The sequence below is a fragment of the Pristiophorus japonicus genome, chromosome 3, assembly GCF_044704955.1.
Source record: "Pristiophorus japonicus isolate sPriJap1 chromosome 3, sPriJap1.hap1, whole genome shotgun sequence".
Classification (NCBI taxonomy): domain Eukaryota; kingdom Metazoa; phylum Chordata; class Chondrichthyes; family Pristiophoridae; genus Pristiophorus; species Pristiophorus japonicus.
The window spans coordinates 151,799,726-151,816,743 of NC_091979.1; the positions used below are offsets into that span (position 1 = coordinate 151,799,726).

At 49.0% G+C, this 17,018-nt stretch overlaps 1 protein-coding gene across 2 annotated transcripts in view; it reads right to left on the reverse strand.

Moving 5' to 3' along the window:
• hecw2a (HECT, C2 and WW domain containing E3 ubiquitin protein ligase 2a) overlaps positions 1–17,018 on the reverse strand; it is a 599,390-nt gene that overhangs the window by 449,656 nt on the left and 132,716 nt on the right. For both annotated transcript variants that reach the window (XM_070875901.1, XM_070875902.1), the window contains exon 2: positions 14,717–15,048. In XM_070875901.1, the coding sequence (XP_070732002.1) occupies positions 14,717–15,008 (292 nt within the window). In that variant the 5' untranslated portion in view covers positions 15,009–15,048. The remainder of the gene's footprint in view (positions 1–14,716; positions 15,049–17,018) is intronic.

Genomic DNA, 17,018 nt, shown 5'->3' on the forward strand with positions numbered 1-17,018 from the left:
GGGGGAGGGGAAGAGAGGAGGGAGGGGGACAAGAAAGGGAGGCAGGAGGGAGGGGAGGCAAAAATGGAGGAGGGAGTGGAAAGAGAGGGGGAGGGGAGTGGGGAAAGAGAGGGGAGAGGTAAAAGAGGAGGAGTAGAAAGGGAGGGAAAAGGGAAGAGGAGGGGGAAGGGAGGGGGGAAAACGGATGGGAGGTGAAACGGAGGGGAGGTGAAAGGGAGGGGGTGGGGAAAGGAAGGGGGAAGGGGAGGGGAAAAGGACGAGGGAGGATGTAAAGTCCTTACTCTACAGTATGAAACCTCACGAGGCACATTCTGGGAACAAGGTCACTCTGTGACTTAACTCTTTATTCCCAGGACTCCAAAGATGAAGACCCTGTGTGGGACCTCCCTTTTTATACCTGTGTGATCAGGTAAGGAGTGTCTCCCACAAGTTCACCCCTTGTGGTCAAGGTGTGCATCTAGGTTGAGTGTATACAGTAATACAGTGGTGTTACATTGTGATTACATACATGACATCACCTCCACCGCCCCCCCCCCAAAGTCTTATTGGGATCATAGGTTTAGTCTTTCAGGTGGTCTACGCTCCCTCGTGGAGCGCCGCAGTTGGGGCTCTGGTTGTTGGACACTGACGTGAGTGTCTGTCACCTGTGGTGATTCCGGCCTGTCCGGGCTGACCGCAGGGACTGTGCATTCTTCTGATTGCTCTTGTTGCTCGTTCACTGGCGGTATTGTGAGCTCCATCTCATGGTCTTCTTTAGGTTCCTCCGTGTCGATGCTGAACTTTTCTTTTACTTGGTCCAGATTCTTACGGCATATATGACCATTGTTGAGTTTTACCACGATGACCCTATTCCCCTCTTTGTCAATTACAGTGCCCTCAAGTCATTTGGGCCCCATGGCGTGATTTAGGATGAATACAGGATAATTTATTTCTACACATCTCCCTCTCGAATTACGGTCATGGTACTCGTTTTGTGACTTGCACTCGCCCTCAAATATGTCGGTCAGGACTGGGTGAATGAGGGACAACCGAGTTTTGAGTGTCCGTTTCATTAGTAGCTCTGCGGGCGGGACCCCCGTGAGCGAGTGCGGTCGGGATCTATAGGCCAGCAGGAGACGCGATAGGCGGCATTGTAGGGAAGGTCCTTGAATCCTGAGCATACCTTGCTTAAATGATTTGGACCGCACGTTCCGCCTGGCCATTGGAGGCCGGCTTGAATGGCGCAGTCCTGACGTGATTGATGTCATTGCCCGACATAAACTCTCGGAATTCATACGTTGTGAAACAAGGGCCATTATCACTAACCAGGATGTCCGGCAAGCCATGGGTTGCAAAGATCGCATGTAGGTTTTCCACGGTGGTGGATGACGTGCATGAGTTCAGAATGATACACTCAATCCATTTCGAGTACGCATCTACCACGATAAGGAACATCTTACCCATGAACGGGCCCCGTAGTCAGCACGAATGTGTGACCATGGCCTGGTGGGCCAGGGCCACGAGCTGAGCTGGGGGCATTGCCAAGCTGGGCACACGTCGTGCACCTGCGAAGAGAGTGTTCCAAGTCTGAATCAATTCCACGCCACCAAACGTGTGACCAGGCAATGGCCTTCATCAGCACAATGCCTGGGTGCTCGCTGTAGAGTTCCCTGATGAATGCCTCCCTGCCCTTCTGGGGCATAACTACCCGGCTGCCCCATTGTAGGCAGTCGGCTTGGATGGAGAACTCATCCATCCGTCTGTGAAAACGTCTGACCTCCTCAGGGCATGCTCCGTGTGCGGGCACCCAATCCTCAGTCAGGACAGATTTCTTAATCAGGGATAGGAGGGGATCTCTGTTTGTCCAGATTTTGATCTGGCGGCCTGTGATGGGGGTGCTGCGCTGTCAAAGGCATCGATAGCCATGGCCATCTCGGCGCTTTGCTCCCCTGACCCCTCAGTGGTGGCCAGTGGAAGCCTGCTGAGCACGTCAGCGCAATTTTCAGTGCTGGGCCGGTGCCGGATGGAATAGTCATAAGCAGCCAGCGTGAGAGCCCATCGCTGTCTGCGAGCTGATGCGTTGGCATTGATAGCCTTGCTGTCTGACAACAGGGATGTTAATGGCTTGTGGTCCGTCTCTAATTCAAACTTCCTACCAAAGAGGTACTGATGCATTTTTTTTTACACCACAGACACATGTAAGCGCTTCCTTCTCGACCATCCCATATCCCCGTTCTGCTTGAGAGCGCGACCTGGAGGCAGAAGCCACAGGTTGTAGTTGACCCTCAGCATTGCCCTGCTGCAACACGCACCCAACCCCATAGGATGATGCATCACATGTCAGAACCAATTTTTTTTACCGGGGTCGTACAGGGTCAACAACTTGTTTGAACACAGTAGGTTTCACGCCCGATCAAAAGTCCGTTCCGGACAGTCCCCCCAAAACCAATCGCAACCCTTACGCAGGAGCACGTGTAGCGGCTCCAACAACGTGCTCAAGTTCGGCAGAAAGTTCCCAAAATAGTTCAACAGTCCCAGGAATGAACGCAACTCCGATGTGTTGCAGGGCCTGGGTGCTCGTCAAATCGCCTCTGTTTTGGATTCGGTGGGCCGAATCCCATCTGCAGCAACCCTCCTACCCAGAAACTCAACCTCAGGAGCTAAGAACACACATTTAGACTATCCGGTCCAGTCGGCGTAACACCTCCTCCAGGTTATGGAGGTGTTCCTCGGTGTCTCAATCCATGATGGGGATGTCGTCCTGGAATACGATCGTTCCAGGAATGGATTTAAGCAGGCTTTCCATGTTTCTTTGAAAAATCGCGGCCGCTGATCGAATGCCAAACAGGCACCTGTTATAAACGAACAGTTCCTTGTGCGTGGTGATGGTGGTCAGTAGTTTAGATTCGTCGGCCAGTTCCTGGGTCATATAGGCTGAAGTGAGGTCCAACTTGGTGAACAGCTTGCCGCCTGCCAGCGTGGCGAAGACGTTCTCCGCTCTCGGGAGCGGGTATTGATCTTGTAGGGACACCCGATTGATGGTGGCCTTGTAGTCGCCACAGATCCTGACAGAACCATCCGCTTTTAGGACGGGAACGATGGGGCTCGCCCAGTCGCTGAATTCAGCAGGCGAGATGATGCCCTCTCTCAACAGCCGGTCTAATTCTCTCTTGATCTTTTCCCGCATCACATACGGCACCGCTCTGGCTTTGTGGTGCACTGGCCTGGCGTCCGGGGTGATGTGTATCACTACTTTAGTGCCTTTAAAAGTCCCGACGCCAGGATGGAATAGTGAATCGAATTGTTGTAGGACTTGTGAGCACGACCTTCGCTCCACAGATGACATTGCGTGAACATCCCCCCATTTCCAGTTCATCTCGGCCAACAGTGTGGGACCATTGCCCGGGACAATCCAGAGCAGCAGCCTCTTCACTAACCCATTTTGTGTGACAGCCAACATTGCACTGCCTAGCATCGGAATGATTTCTTTAGTGTAAGTCCGTAATTGTGTCTCAATACGTGCTAATTTGGGTCTACTGGCTTTAAGTGGCCATAGCTTCTCAAATTGCTGAACGCCCATGAGTGACTGGCTGGCCCCAGTGTCCAGCTCCATGCGTACTGGGATACCGTTTAATAAAACCCTCATCATCATTGGTGGCGTTTTGGTGTATGATCTGTGAATATTTGCCACATGAACCCGCTGAACCTCGGCATCAATCGATTTGCCCCAAAAGTCATCCTGCCTTAAAGAACCCTCTTCTGGTTCATCCGCCTCATATATTAGTCTGGTTGTAGACTTCCAGCACATTCAAGCTAAGTGGCCACTGAGATTGCAGTTCCTGCAGATAAACTGTTGAAATCTGCAAGATCCAGCTGAGTGTTTTCCCCCACACCTCCAGCATGAGTTAAAGTTTCCATTGTTGGGAACAAAGGGACTATGGCCAGGCATTCCACGCTGACTGTCCCTTTGACTGCTCTTAAGTACCCTATTGGTGGGTGTCAATGGCCCCATCCCAGGCCGCATTGTCCACTGTAATGGCGTGAATGTCCGTTCAGCCTGCCATTGTCTCTGTTGAAGTCCTACTCTGGGGTCTATTGCTGCCTGGGGAGTGTCGGACTGCCCCTGCCTGCCTGCGAGGCTCTGAGTCGTATTGATGATGTTGACCCCCTGATCCATCGCTGCGTTAGAGGCAGAATTGCGCGCGTATATTATTTTCGTCTCTTTCTCCCCCGCCATGAAAGTTTGAGCCATCAACACCGCCGCTTCCAAGGTCAAATCCTTGGTCTCAATTAATTTGCAGAAAATTCCCGCATGACCGATGCCCTGGATAAAGAAGTCCCTTAGCATCTCCCCCTTGCAGGCATCTGTGAACTTACAGAGACTGGCCAAACGCCGGAGTTCCGCTACGAAGTCCGGTATGCTCTGTCCTTCCAGACGTCGGTGGGTGTAGAATCTGTGTCGGGCCATATGTATGCTACTCGCCGGTCTGAGGTGCTCCCCGATCAATTTGCTGAGTTCTTCAAAGGTTTTGTCCGCCGGCTTTTCGGGTGCTAGTAAGTCCTTCATGAGTGCGTAAGTCCTTGGTCCGCAAGCTGGTCAAAGGATGAGCCCTTCGCTTGTAGGCCGCTGCATCCCCCAGCCATTCTTTCGTAACAAAGCTTTGCTGAAGCCTCTCGACAAAATCGTCCCAGTCTTCCCCAACACAGTACCGTTCCTCTGTGCTACCGGTGGCCATTCTCGTGGGTCATGAATTCCCATTTCTCGTCGCCAATGTAAAGTCCTTACTCTACAGTATGAAACCACACGAGGCACATTCTGGGAACAAGGTCACTCTGTGACCTTAACTCTTTATTCACAGGACTCCAAAGACGATGACCCTGCGTGGGACCTCCCTTTTTATACCTGTGTGATCAGGTAAGGAGTGTCTCCCACAAGTTCACCCCTTGTGGTCAAGGTGTGCATCTAGGTTGAGTGTATACAGTAATACAGTTGTGTTACATTGTGGTTGCATACATGACAGAGGGGAAAGGGAATGGGAGGAGGGAGGGGTGGGGAAAAGGAGAACAGAGGAGGTGGGGAAAGGGAGGAGGAGTGGAAAGGGAAGAGGGAGTGGAGAGGGTAGGGGAGCGGGAGGGAAAATGGAGGGGGAGAGGAGGGAGATGGGTATGAGGATAAGGGGAAAAAGGAGGAAGGGAGGAGGGAGTGGAAAGAGAAGGGAAAGGGAGGGGGAGGGGAAAGAGAGGGGGAGGGGGAGGTGAAAGAGTGGGGGATGAAAAGGAGGGGGGGTGAAGGGGAGGGGGGGTGAAAGGGAGGGAAAGGGAGAGGGAGGGGAAAGGGAGGGGGAGGGGAAAGGGACGATGGAGGGAAAGGGGAACGGGAGGAGGAAGGGGGAGGGGAAATGGAGGACCGAGGGAGCAGGGAAAGGGAGGAGGAATGGGAATGGGAGGAGGGAGCGGGGAAAGGGAGGAGGGAGCAGAAAGGGAGGATGGATTGGGAGGGAGATGGAGGGAAAAGGGAGGAGGGAAGGAAAGGGGAGGATGGGGAGAGGATGACGGGCAAGGGAAAGGGAGGAGGTGGGGTTGCGAAAAGGGAGGAGGGTGGGATGTGGAAAGGGAGGAGGGGAGGTAGGGAAAGGGAGGAGGAGGGTGTGGAGAAAGGGAGGAGGAAGGGAGGGGGGAGGGGAAAGAGAGGGGGAGGGGAAAGAAAGGGGGAGGGGAAAGAGAGGGGGAGGGGAAAGAGAGGGGGAGGGGAAAGAGAGGGGGAGGGGAAAGAGAGGGGGAGGGGAAAGAGAGGGGGAGGGGGCAGGATGAAGGAGAGGGGGTGGGGGAGGGGGAGGAGAAAGTGGGGCAGGAGAGGGGACGGGAAGGAGAGGGCAATGGAAGGGGGAGGAGAGGGGGAGAGGGAGGGGAAGGTGAAGTGAAAGAGGGAGGGGTGGAGAGGATGGCGGGGAGGGAAGGGAAGGAGGGAAGGCGGGAAAGGAGAGAGGGAGTGGAAGGGAAGGGAAGGGGAAGGGAAGGAGTGAGTAAGAGGGAGGTGATGTGAAGGGGAAGGAGAGGGGGAGGGGGAAAGAGAGAGGGAGAGTGAGGGGAAGGAGCGAAGGAGAGGAAGGGGAATGAGTGGGGCAGGAGAGAGGGAAGAGGAAGGAGGGGAGGGAGGGAAGGAGGGTGGGAGATGGAGGGGAAGGAGAGAGGGAAAGGGGGGGAGGAGTGAGGGAGAGGAAGGAAGAAATGGGGATTGAATCGGCGAAGGAGAAAGAAAAATAAGGAAACGAGAAAAAATACTTTAACTGCCAGTGAATGCAAAGGCATTGAATTGAGGAAAAGTTCACAGTCAGCATGCCAAATTAAGCTTTGGTCAAACTACATAAATCATTAGTGAGTACTGTAGCTACATTCAGTTAGTGTTCCAATATGTTATGCAAGAAAGTTGTTACAATGAACAAACCACTTCCCATAAGGTGGGGTGTGCCAGAGAATCTCAAACAGAGGGCTAGTCATCCCATAGAAGCTCTGCATAACCTCTTTCAGTTGTTTACACAACAGTATTGAACGAGACTTGGGAGTAGCTGCCTGTCTGCCCTCTCAACATGTGAATGGCATTTTATATTGATGCATGGAATTAAACTCCTAAAAAGGTGAGAAAGGAAAAACTTTTTAAAATTACAAATTTGTCCTCTCCTCCTCTCCTGATTTGTTGCTGGTGTACAGTTCCATATATTGTGGTATCTCACCCACGTTGCAATTATTCATGTCTGATCTTCAACAGTGTCAGACGGCTATTGAACTGCAGGGGCATCAAAACTAAGCCGAATTTTGTCCTCCCAAAGATATCTGAACATGTGCATTTCCAGCAGGGAATCTCTGGATATCACAATCTGGATAGCAGCAACCTTAACTAATTTCCCCCTCCCTTACCCTGTGACACAGGTGAATTGGAGTGCCATAATCTTGGCACTCGTTCAAAAAAGAGTGCAAAGATAAGGCCAGCAACTACAGGCCAGTCACTTTAACCCTTGTAGTGGAGAAGCTTTTAGAAACAATAATCAGGGCCAAATTTAACAGTCACTTGGACAAGTGTGAAATCATTAAGGAAAGCCAGCACGGATTTATTAAAGACAAATCGTGTTTAACTAACTTGATTAAGAGTTTTGATGAGTTAACAGAGAGGGTTGATGAGGGCAATGAGGTTGACATGGTGTGCATGGACTTCCAAAAGGCATTTGAAAAAATATCACAGCAAAGTTGAAGCCCAACGAATAAAAGAGACAGTGGCAGCAGGGATACGAAATTGGCTAAGTGACAGGAAACAGAGTCGTGGTGAACAGTTGTTTTTCGGCCTGGAGGAAGGTATACAGCGGTGTTCTCCCGGGGTTGGTACTAGGACCACTGCTTTTCTTGATGTATATTAATGAATTAGACTTGGATGTACAGGGCACAATTTCAAAATTTGCAGAAGACACAAAACTTGAAAGTGTAGTGAATAATGAGGAGGATAATGATCGACTTCAAGAGGACATAGACAGGCTGGTGAAATGGGTGGACACGTGGCTGATGAAATTTAACGCAAAAAAGTGCAAAGTGATACATTTTGGTAGCAAGAACAAGGAGAGGCAATATAAACAAAAGGGTCCTGTTACACTCACAATAAATGTCAGACTGAGTACTGTGTGTAATGAGCAAGTGTGACCTTAGCTCCTTTATTAAGGTTCCAGAATGCAGGAACCTCGTGGGTGGCCTGCTTTTTACTGTGCTCCAAAGGGATGCTGGGATCCCTTGGGACTCCAACAGGTTGCAAGTTACAAGGGGTTAAATACATAACATCACTCCCCCGTGAAGCCAACAGTGCACTTATTTACAAAGTGAGACGACCTGGGGCTTTGCGCTCCCTTGTCGATCGTCTCGGTACAAATGCTGGTGTGGGCGGGTTGGTCAGTTCTTCACTGGGCTGTTGGGCAGCCGGCCGTGCCGGGCTGCTGGGAATGATGAGTTTGGTTTCGTGGTCAACTGTGATGTCAGTTGCCACTTGTGTGTGTGTTGGAAAGTCAAAGTTGGTGGTGTCCTCTTCAGGTTGTTCATAGCTGTTGGTAAACTACAATTTGATTTGGTCCAAGTGTTTTCTGTGCATTTGTCCATTGGTCAGTTTGACCTGAAATACCCTTCTCCCCTCTTTGGCTGACTGTGCCAGCGAGCCATTTGGGACCATGTCCATAATTGAGCACAAACACAGGATCATTGATCTCAATATCGCGTGACAAATTTGCACGGTCATGATACACACTTTGTTGATGCCGCTTGTCCTCCACGTCATCATGTAGATCAGGGTGGACAAGAGAGAGGCTTGTTTTAAGCACCCTTTTCATCAGCAGCTCAGCTGGGGGAATCCCGGTGAGTGAGTGGGGTCTGGTGCAGTACTGAGTAGTACTTGGGACAACCGGGTCTGCAGGGAGCCCTCAGACATGCGTTTCAAGCTTTGCTTGATGGTCTGAACTGCCCGTTCTGCCTGGCCATTGGATGCGGGCTTAAACGGGGCAGATGTGACATATTTGATCCCGTTGCGGGTCATGAATTCTTTGAATTCAGCACTGGTGAAGCATGGTCCATTGTCGCTGACTAGGACATCAGGCAAGCCGTGCGTGGCAAACATGGCTCATAGGCTTTCAGTGGTGGCTGTGAATGTGTTTACAGATATTATTGCACATTCAATCCATTTTGAGTAAGCATCCACGACGACCAGAACATTTTGCCTAGGAATGGGCCCGCAAAGTCCACATGGATTCTCGACCACGGTTTGAATGGCCATGACCACAAACGCAGTGGTGCCTCTCTGGGTGCATTGCTCAACTGAGAGCAAGTATTGCACTGGCGCACACAAGACTCTAAATCTGAGTCGATTCCAGGTCACGACACGTGGGATCTGGCTATGGCTTTCATCATTACGTTGCCTGGGTGGATGTTGTGCAGATCGCAAATAAATGTGTCTCTGACTTTCTTGGGCAAGACTACGCGATTGCCCCACAGCTCATCTTTGGATGCAGGCAGAGGCATTGGTATTAATCCCTTTGCTCTCCGAGAATAGCGATATGAGCGGCTTGTGGTCAGTTTCAAGCTCGAACTTGAGGCCAAATAAGTACTGGTGCATTTTTTTTACCCCGTAAACGCACGCCAGAGCCTCTTTTTCAACCAGACTGTCAGCCCTTTCGGCCTTGGACAAACTCCTGAATGCGTACGCAACTAGTTGCAAAATTCCCGATTCATTAGCCTGTTGTAACACACACCCGACCCCATATGACGACGCATCGCAAGCTAACACTAATCGTTTACATGGGTTATACAGGACAAGCAGTTTTTTAGAACACAATAAGTTTCTGGCTTTCTTAAAGGCAGCCTCTTGTGAATTTCCCCATACCCAGTTGTCTCCCTTGTAGGGATTCTAGCAGGGTGCTTAACCCAGGTAGGAAATTACCGAAGTAGTTAAGGAGTCCCAGGAACAACTGCAGCTCTGTCACTTTCTGTGGTCTCGGCATGTTCTTGATGGCCTCCGTCTTAACATCAGTGAGTTTGCTGCGATTCTCCTTCCTAAGAATTCGACGTCCTGTGCCAGGAAAACACACTTCGAGTGTTTCAACCCGAGCCCCACGCGATCCAGCCGATTAAGGCCCTCCTCACGATTCTTCAAGTGCTCCAAGGTGTCCCGACCTGTAACCAATATGTCGTCCTGGAAGACCACTGTGCAAGGAACCGACTTTAGCAGGCTCTCCATGTTCCGCTGGGAGATCGCCGTGGCCGACTGAATCCCAAACGGGCACCGGTTGTAGATAAACAGATCTTTGTGCGTGTTGATGCAGGTGAGGCCTTTCGAAGACTCCTCCAGCTCCTGCGTCATGTAGGCTGAGGTCAGGTCCAGCTTGGTGAACATCATCCCTCCAGCCAGGATCGCGAATAGGTCGTCTGCCTTGGGTATCGGGTACTGGTCCTGCAGCGAAAAAAGGTTAATCGTTACTTTATAGTTCACGCAAATTCTAACCGTACCGTCCTCCTTAAGTACCGGAACAATCGGACTGGCCCAGTCGTTGAATACCACCAGCACGATGATGCCTTCACGTTGCAGCCTATCCAGTTCGATTTTCACTTTCTCACACATCATGTACGGTCCCGCCCGAGCCTTGTGGTGGATGGGTCGCGTACCGGGAACCAAATGGATCTGCATTTTCGCCCCCGAAAAGCTTCCAATGACTGGCTCGAATAACAAAAGGAATTTGCTTGGAACCTGGGTACATGCAGTGTCGTCGACGGACAAAAGCGCTCGGATATCGTCCCAGTTCCAGCAGATTTTCCCCAGCCAGCTTCTGCCAAACAACGTGGGGCCATCCCCTGGCACAATCCACAGAAGGAATTCGTGTACTGCTCCATCATAGGAGATTTTGACTTCAGCACTGCCAATTACAGAGATTAGTTCCTTGGTGTAAGTCCTTAGTTTGGTGTGAATGGGGCTGAGCTTGGACCCGTGTGCCTTCTTTCCCCCACAGCCTGTCAAAGGCCGTTTTACTCATTATGGACTGACTTGCCCGTGTCCAGCTCCATAGATACTGGAATGCCGTCCAGTTCAACTTTCAACATTATTGGTGGGCATTTCGTCATGAACGTGTACCCCTGTACACCTCTGCCTCCTCCGTACGAGTTTCCAATTCCGTTTGATTCACTGTGGATCGATCTTCCTCTGCAACGTGATGATTTGCAGGGTTTGCAGCTCGCCTGCACATACGTTGGAGGTGTCCCATTGTTCTACAGCCATTGCCGCATAGTGCTTAAAGCGGCATTGATGGGGCCAATGATCATCCCCGCAGCATCAACAGGGTGTTAACTGCCTCGATGGCAAACTCTGGGTCAATTGAGGTCAGGCCACAGCAGCCGGCATGTACGTTCTTCCCTGTACATTTCTGCTCAAAACCGACATTACTTTATGCACAGTACTGGCCGAAACTTCCTTGTTCTGCGAAATCTGCTTGGTGTTGTCGCTGGTAGACATAACTGCCTGGGCTATCGTTATGGCTTTACTCAGATTCGGAGTTTCTACAGTCAACAGTTTGCGAAGGATTGTCTCATGTCTGATGCCCAGTACAAAAAAAGTCTCTGAGCGTGTGTTCTAGGAATCCCTTAAACTCACAATGCCCTGCGAGGTGCCTTAGTTCGGTGACATTGCTCGCCACTTCCTGGCCCTCCGATCGTTGACACGTGTAGAACCGATATCTCGCCATCAAATCGCTTTCCTTAGGATTTAGGTACTCCCGGACCAGCGTACACAGTTCTTCGTAGGATTTCTCTGTTGGTGTTGCTGGGGCCAGGAGATTCTTCATGAGGCCATAGGTTGTTGCCCCACAGATAGTTAGGAGGATCGCCCTTCGTTTGGCAGCGTTCTCGTCCCCTTCCAGCTCGTTGGCCACAAAGTATTGGTCGAGTCTCTCCACGAAGGCCTCCCAATCGCCCCCTCTGAGAACTTCTCCAGGATGCCGACTGTTCTTTGCATTTTCGCGCGGTTGTTCGTTACCTCGTCGCCAATTGTTACACTCATAATAAATGGTCTGACTCTGTACTGTGTGTAATTAACCTTTATTAAGGTTCCAGAGTGCAGGTACCTCATGGGTGGCCTGCTTATATACAGTGCTCCTAAGGGATACTGGGATCCCTTGGCACTCCAATAGGTAGGCCCTCTGGTGGTCAGGTGTGATGCAGGTTACAAGGGGTTAAATACATAACAGGTACAGTCCTAAAGGGGGTGCAGGATATGAGAGACCTGGAGGTATATGTGCACAAATCGCTGAAGATGGCAGAGCAGGTTGAGAAAGTGGTTAAAAAGGCATACGGGATGCTGGGCTTCATAAATAGAGGCATAGAGTACAAAAGCAAGGAAGTTACAATGAATCTTTTTCTAACCACAGAGGACACAGATTTAAGGTGATTGGCAAAAGAACCAAAGGTGACATGAGGTAAAACTTTTTTATGCAGCGAGTGGTTATGATCTGGAATGCACTGCCTGAAAGGGTGATGGAGGCAGACTCAACTGTGGCTTTCAAAAGCGAATTGGAAAAACATCGTGGCCCACCCCGACCTGTGAGAGAACACCACCGCAGATCGGGGCTATAAATAGAGCTGGAGCGTCGGGCCCTGGAACATCGTGGGCGAAAGTGCGGTGAATGAGGGTACAGGGCCCAGAAGAGCCGAGGGCCCAGAGGCAGCACGGGCCTGACTACACTGCGATGTGTGTGTAAGAACATAAGAACTTAAGACATAAGAATTAGGAACAGGAGTAGGCCATCTAGCCCCTCGAGCCTGCTCCGCCATTCAACAAGATCATGGCTGATCTGGCCATGGACTCAGCTCCACTTACCCGCCCGCTCCCCTTAACCCTTAATTCCCTTATTGGTTAAAAATCTATCTATCTGTGATTTGAATACATTCAATGAGAGCTAGCCTCAACTGCTTCCTTGGGCAGAGAATTCCACAGGTTCACAACCCTCTGGGAGAAGAAATTCCTTCTCAACTCGGTTTTAAATTGGCTCTCCCGTATTTTGAGGCTGTGCCCCCTAGTTCTAGTCTCCCCGACCAGTGGAAACAACCTCTCTGCCTCTATCTTGTCTATCCCTTTCATTATTTTAAATGTTTCTATAAGATCACCCCTCATCACTAGGTCCGTGCAGCAGAGCAGGTCTCCAGTCGTCCTGGTTCAACCCTTGCCACTGGATAAAGGCCTCGCTCTGTCAAGCCCGTGTGGTGGTTGATGTGCAACGGTCACCACGTTAAAAAATTCCACGCACAGGCATCTTCCACCCCCTCAATTGGAGTTCAGAACTGGAACATCGGGTACTTCATTGAAACATCTGTGAACTCTTGTGGAAACAAGTCATCCTCGTTCGAGGGACCGCCTATGATGATGATGATGGATAAATACCTTAAGTGAGACTCACTGAAGTGCTCTTGCAGAGAGTCGGCACGGACGTGATGGGCCGAATGCCCTCCTTCTGTGCTGTTATGATTCTATGATAGGCCCTCCTTCAGTAGTATGGCTCAGTTACTCACTGAATACACTCACTAAGCCATCAGAAAGGCGTCATTTTGTTTATTAAATTGCAGCAACGTCAATGAATCCCAAGGTGTCAGTAGATGACGTACCTTCCTTCTGAGTGTATTTGAAGGTTTCACAAACATACCCAGATAGATCTAGTGATGTCATGCTAAATAGTTAAGCTTTTACAATACAGGTAAATATCAAAAATGTTGAAGTTTGTTTTTAAGTTGGAGAGCTATAATCTTATTTTTCTACAGTTCTTTTTTGTATTCATTTCCCTTTCTAAAAAAGAAATCTTCCTGAAAACCTGCTCCAGCATCACCACCAATTCTTGTGTTTATTGGAGGTGTGGATGTGTAGGCTGGATGGCTTATCAATTAATTTCCTTTCCTTCCTTCCCTGTGAGGAAGTGTCTAGTTTCATCTCTGTGGCACCACAGTTGGGACTGTGCTTGAAAGCACCTCCTTCCCCTGAGGCAGTATGTCAGACCCCCAATGTGTTGTGTCACTCAGTCTTGCACTATAGAAAATAGGTGCAGGAGTAGGCCATTCTGCCCTTCGAGCCTACACCACCATTCAATAAGATCATGGCTGATCACTCATCTCAGTACCCCTTTCCTGCTTTCTCTCCATACCCCTTGATCCCTTTAGCTGTAAGGGCCATATCTAACTCCCTCTTGAATATATCCAATGAACTGGCATCAACAACTCGCTGTGGTAGAGAATTCCACAGGTTAACAACTCTCTGAGTGAAGAGGTTTCTCCTCATCTCGGTCCTAAATGGCTTACCCCTTATCCTTAGACTGTGTCCTCTGGTTCTGGACTTCCGCAACATCGGGAACATTCTTCCTGCATCTAATCTGTCCAGTCCCGTCAGAATTTTATATGTTTCTATGAGATCCCCTTTCATCCTTCTAAACTCCAGTGAATACAGGCTCAGTCGATCTAGTCTCTCCTCATATGTCAGTCCTGCCATCCCAGGAATCAGTCTGATGAACCTTCACTGCACTCCCCCAATAGCAAGAAGGTCCTTCCTCAGATTAGGAGACCAAAACTGAACACAATATTCCAGGTGAGGCCTTACAAAGGCCCTGTACAACTGTAGTAAGACCTCCCTGCTCCTATACTCAAATCCCCTAGCTATGAAGGCCAATATACCATTTGCCTTCTTCAACGCCTGCTGTACCTGCATGCCAACTTTCAATGACTGATGTACCATGACACCCAGGTCTCGCTGCACCTCCCCTTTTCCTAATCTGCCGCCATTCAGATAATATTCTGCCTTCGTGTTTTTGCACCTAAAGTGGATAATCTCACATTTATCTACATTATACTGCATCTGCCATGCATTTGCCCACTCACCTAACCTGTCCAAGTCACCTTGCAACCTCTTAGCATCTTCCTCACAGCTCACACCGCCACCCAGCTTAGTGTCATCTGCAAACTTGGAGATATTACACTCAATTCCTTCATCCAAATCATTGATGTATATTGTAAATAGCTGGGGTCCCAGCACTGAGTTAAATAAATTCTAAAACTACAAATGGGAGTTGCCAGAAATTCACCAAACTGAAAAGACTGAGTGGATCGCAAGTGAGCTGAGATTTCCAGACCAATGTAACAGTTTTCCAACTTATCTTTGAAAAAGAGATATTAATGCTAAAACTTTGTTTACCTATGTGATAGAGTCCAATCCAGTCTGTGGGGTCCACCTCTTCTTTAATATCCCAGTAGATAATCAGATTCTGTGCTTGTCCAAGTGTGTACTCATACATGCTAGCCGTCAAGCTGGAGCGACTGTCCGAAGTCACCAAATCTGTATCACTGTTTGCCCTGTGGAAATTCATGTTTTCTGACCTGGTGCTCTGAGAAGCCAGGCTTTGCAAGTTTTCAGGACTCAGGGTGTAGCGAAGCTGAGGGTTTCTGCGTCGTACAAAAGACACATGTTCCCTGGTGGAGTCCGCCATTTTGGCTGTGCCTTGAAGTCAACTCCTCTATGTTTAAAATCTGTGCAGGAAGAAAAACAAACCATCAGTGGGTTCTGTTATATGAAAGAGATCAGTCAAGTGAACAAGGTTAGGAATTTGTACCCTTAACTGACGTTGGCAAGTAGGCTTCTATCTGTCCAGTTAAATTATATGCTTATTAACATGCACATTACAACAAACTAACTAATGGCTTTTAATATTATCTGTCGAGGAAAGTAAAGGAACGCAAGTCAATTGAAGCTTTCTCTTGTGAACTGGCACAGCCACATATTTTGTAAGTACAGCTGGCGCACTCCACATTGTACTGAATGCTTCTTTTTAATGGTAGATACAGATTCCTGGCAGTGCAATCTACAAAGAAATTTCAAGTGCCAACAAGCTAAAGTGAGACGATTCACCCAGTCACAAAATGCACTGATGTTCGAGGAATTTTACTCTTTAAAGCCTTTCCAAGCACAATAAATGTCTCTCATTGGGAATATACCAGAGCAATAAGTATTTATCAACTCCTTTCACACTAGAACAGGTTACTTCAATACAAGCGGTTTACCAAATTTTCACAAAAGAAAACATTTTCAGATATTCATTGCAAAAAGTATAGCCTTCAACTAGCCTATGATGATGATACATAAAACAAAACCTCTGGCTAAAAGCTTCAACAAAAGCACTGATTGCAAACACAAAAAGGAACTAATCCCCTTTCTGGCCTTTTGAGAGAAACCTGAATTTGAATCCAGACCCAAATGAACGGATGAAACTCTTCGCTCTCCAATGCTTGAAATTAACCCAAATGAAAATTAATTGGGTAATCTCAATCCTGTTTCAAATGGGAGTAAATCACAGAATAAAGCTACCCCAAATCTTGCACTAATTGGCATTTTCATTCAAAGAGACCACAAGGATGGCTGGTGTGAAAAATGCAATTGAGATTCCTCTTCCGAGACTGGTACTTGCGACATATTAGCTGCTTTTATATTGGCTTTGTGCGCTAGAGTGCCCCAGTCTTACAGCATGTGGATCTGTTGTAAATGCTAACAACCTCAAAGTATCATAGAATCACAGAGTCTTATAGCACCAAAGGAGGCCATTAGCCCACCGTGGCTGTGCTGGTAAATTTACTAGTTTCATTGGGCCCAAATTTGGCCAGGAGTTGCTCCGTTTTTTTTGGAATAACTTGATTTTTCTGGAGTATCTTAAAAATCCCTATTCTGCACATTTCATTTGCGCCAGTGTAAGTGAGTTAATTAGGATTTTTTTTAGTTTAGTTTTTTTTTCCAAAAGGGGGCGTTACCAACCACCTACACCTGTTTTGGCCATTTAAGCCAGTTTGGACAGCTAATAGTTGCTCCAAACTAACTTAGGCCAGCGAATGTGGCCACACAGAAAACCCTTGCAGAGAGTTAAGAAATCAGCGCGTAGCCAGAGACAGTGGGGGGGGGGGGGGGAAGCACAGAGGATCTTGCAAAACACTAAACACCATCACCTTCACAACAACATTAAAGAAGCATAAAAATTAATAATAAATAAAAAATAAAACCTAAGTCCTGTCTTGCTAATTTAGCCCTATCCCCCCCACCCCCGCCCAAGGGACTTGACTTCTCTCCGAAGGACTTGACTTCTCCAAGGGACTGGACTCCTCTCCGAGGGACTGGACTCCTCTCCAGGGAAAACGTAATCAATGTTGGGTCATAACGATTTGACATATACCCACACAAAATGCAACGTTCTCGCCACACTGCTGCCTGCTGGTCCATGTTTTATTGGGAGGTGCTGGTGAAGATTATCGGGTCCTCTCTTCGGTCAGGGATAGGGGCGGCGAACATTGGGTTGTCCCTTCAGCCAGGGTTAGGGGCGACGAGCATCGGCTCACAGCCTGCAAGATGCGCTGGGAGGGTGAGGAGCTACTGCGCATGCTCGCAGACTCCGCAGTGCATGCGCACAGCTGCCGGCACTGTTTTCAGCGCTGGGCTGTAGCTCCGCCCCCCCCCC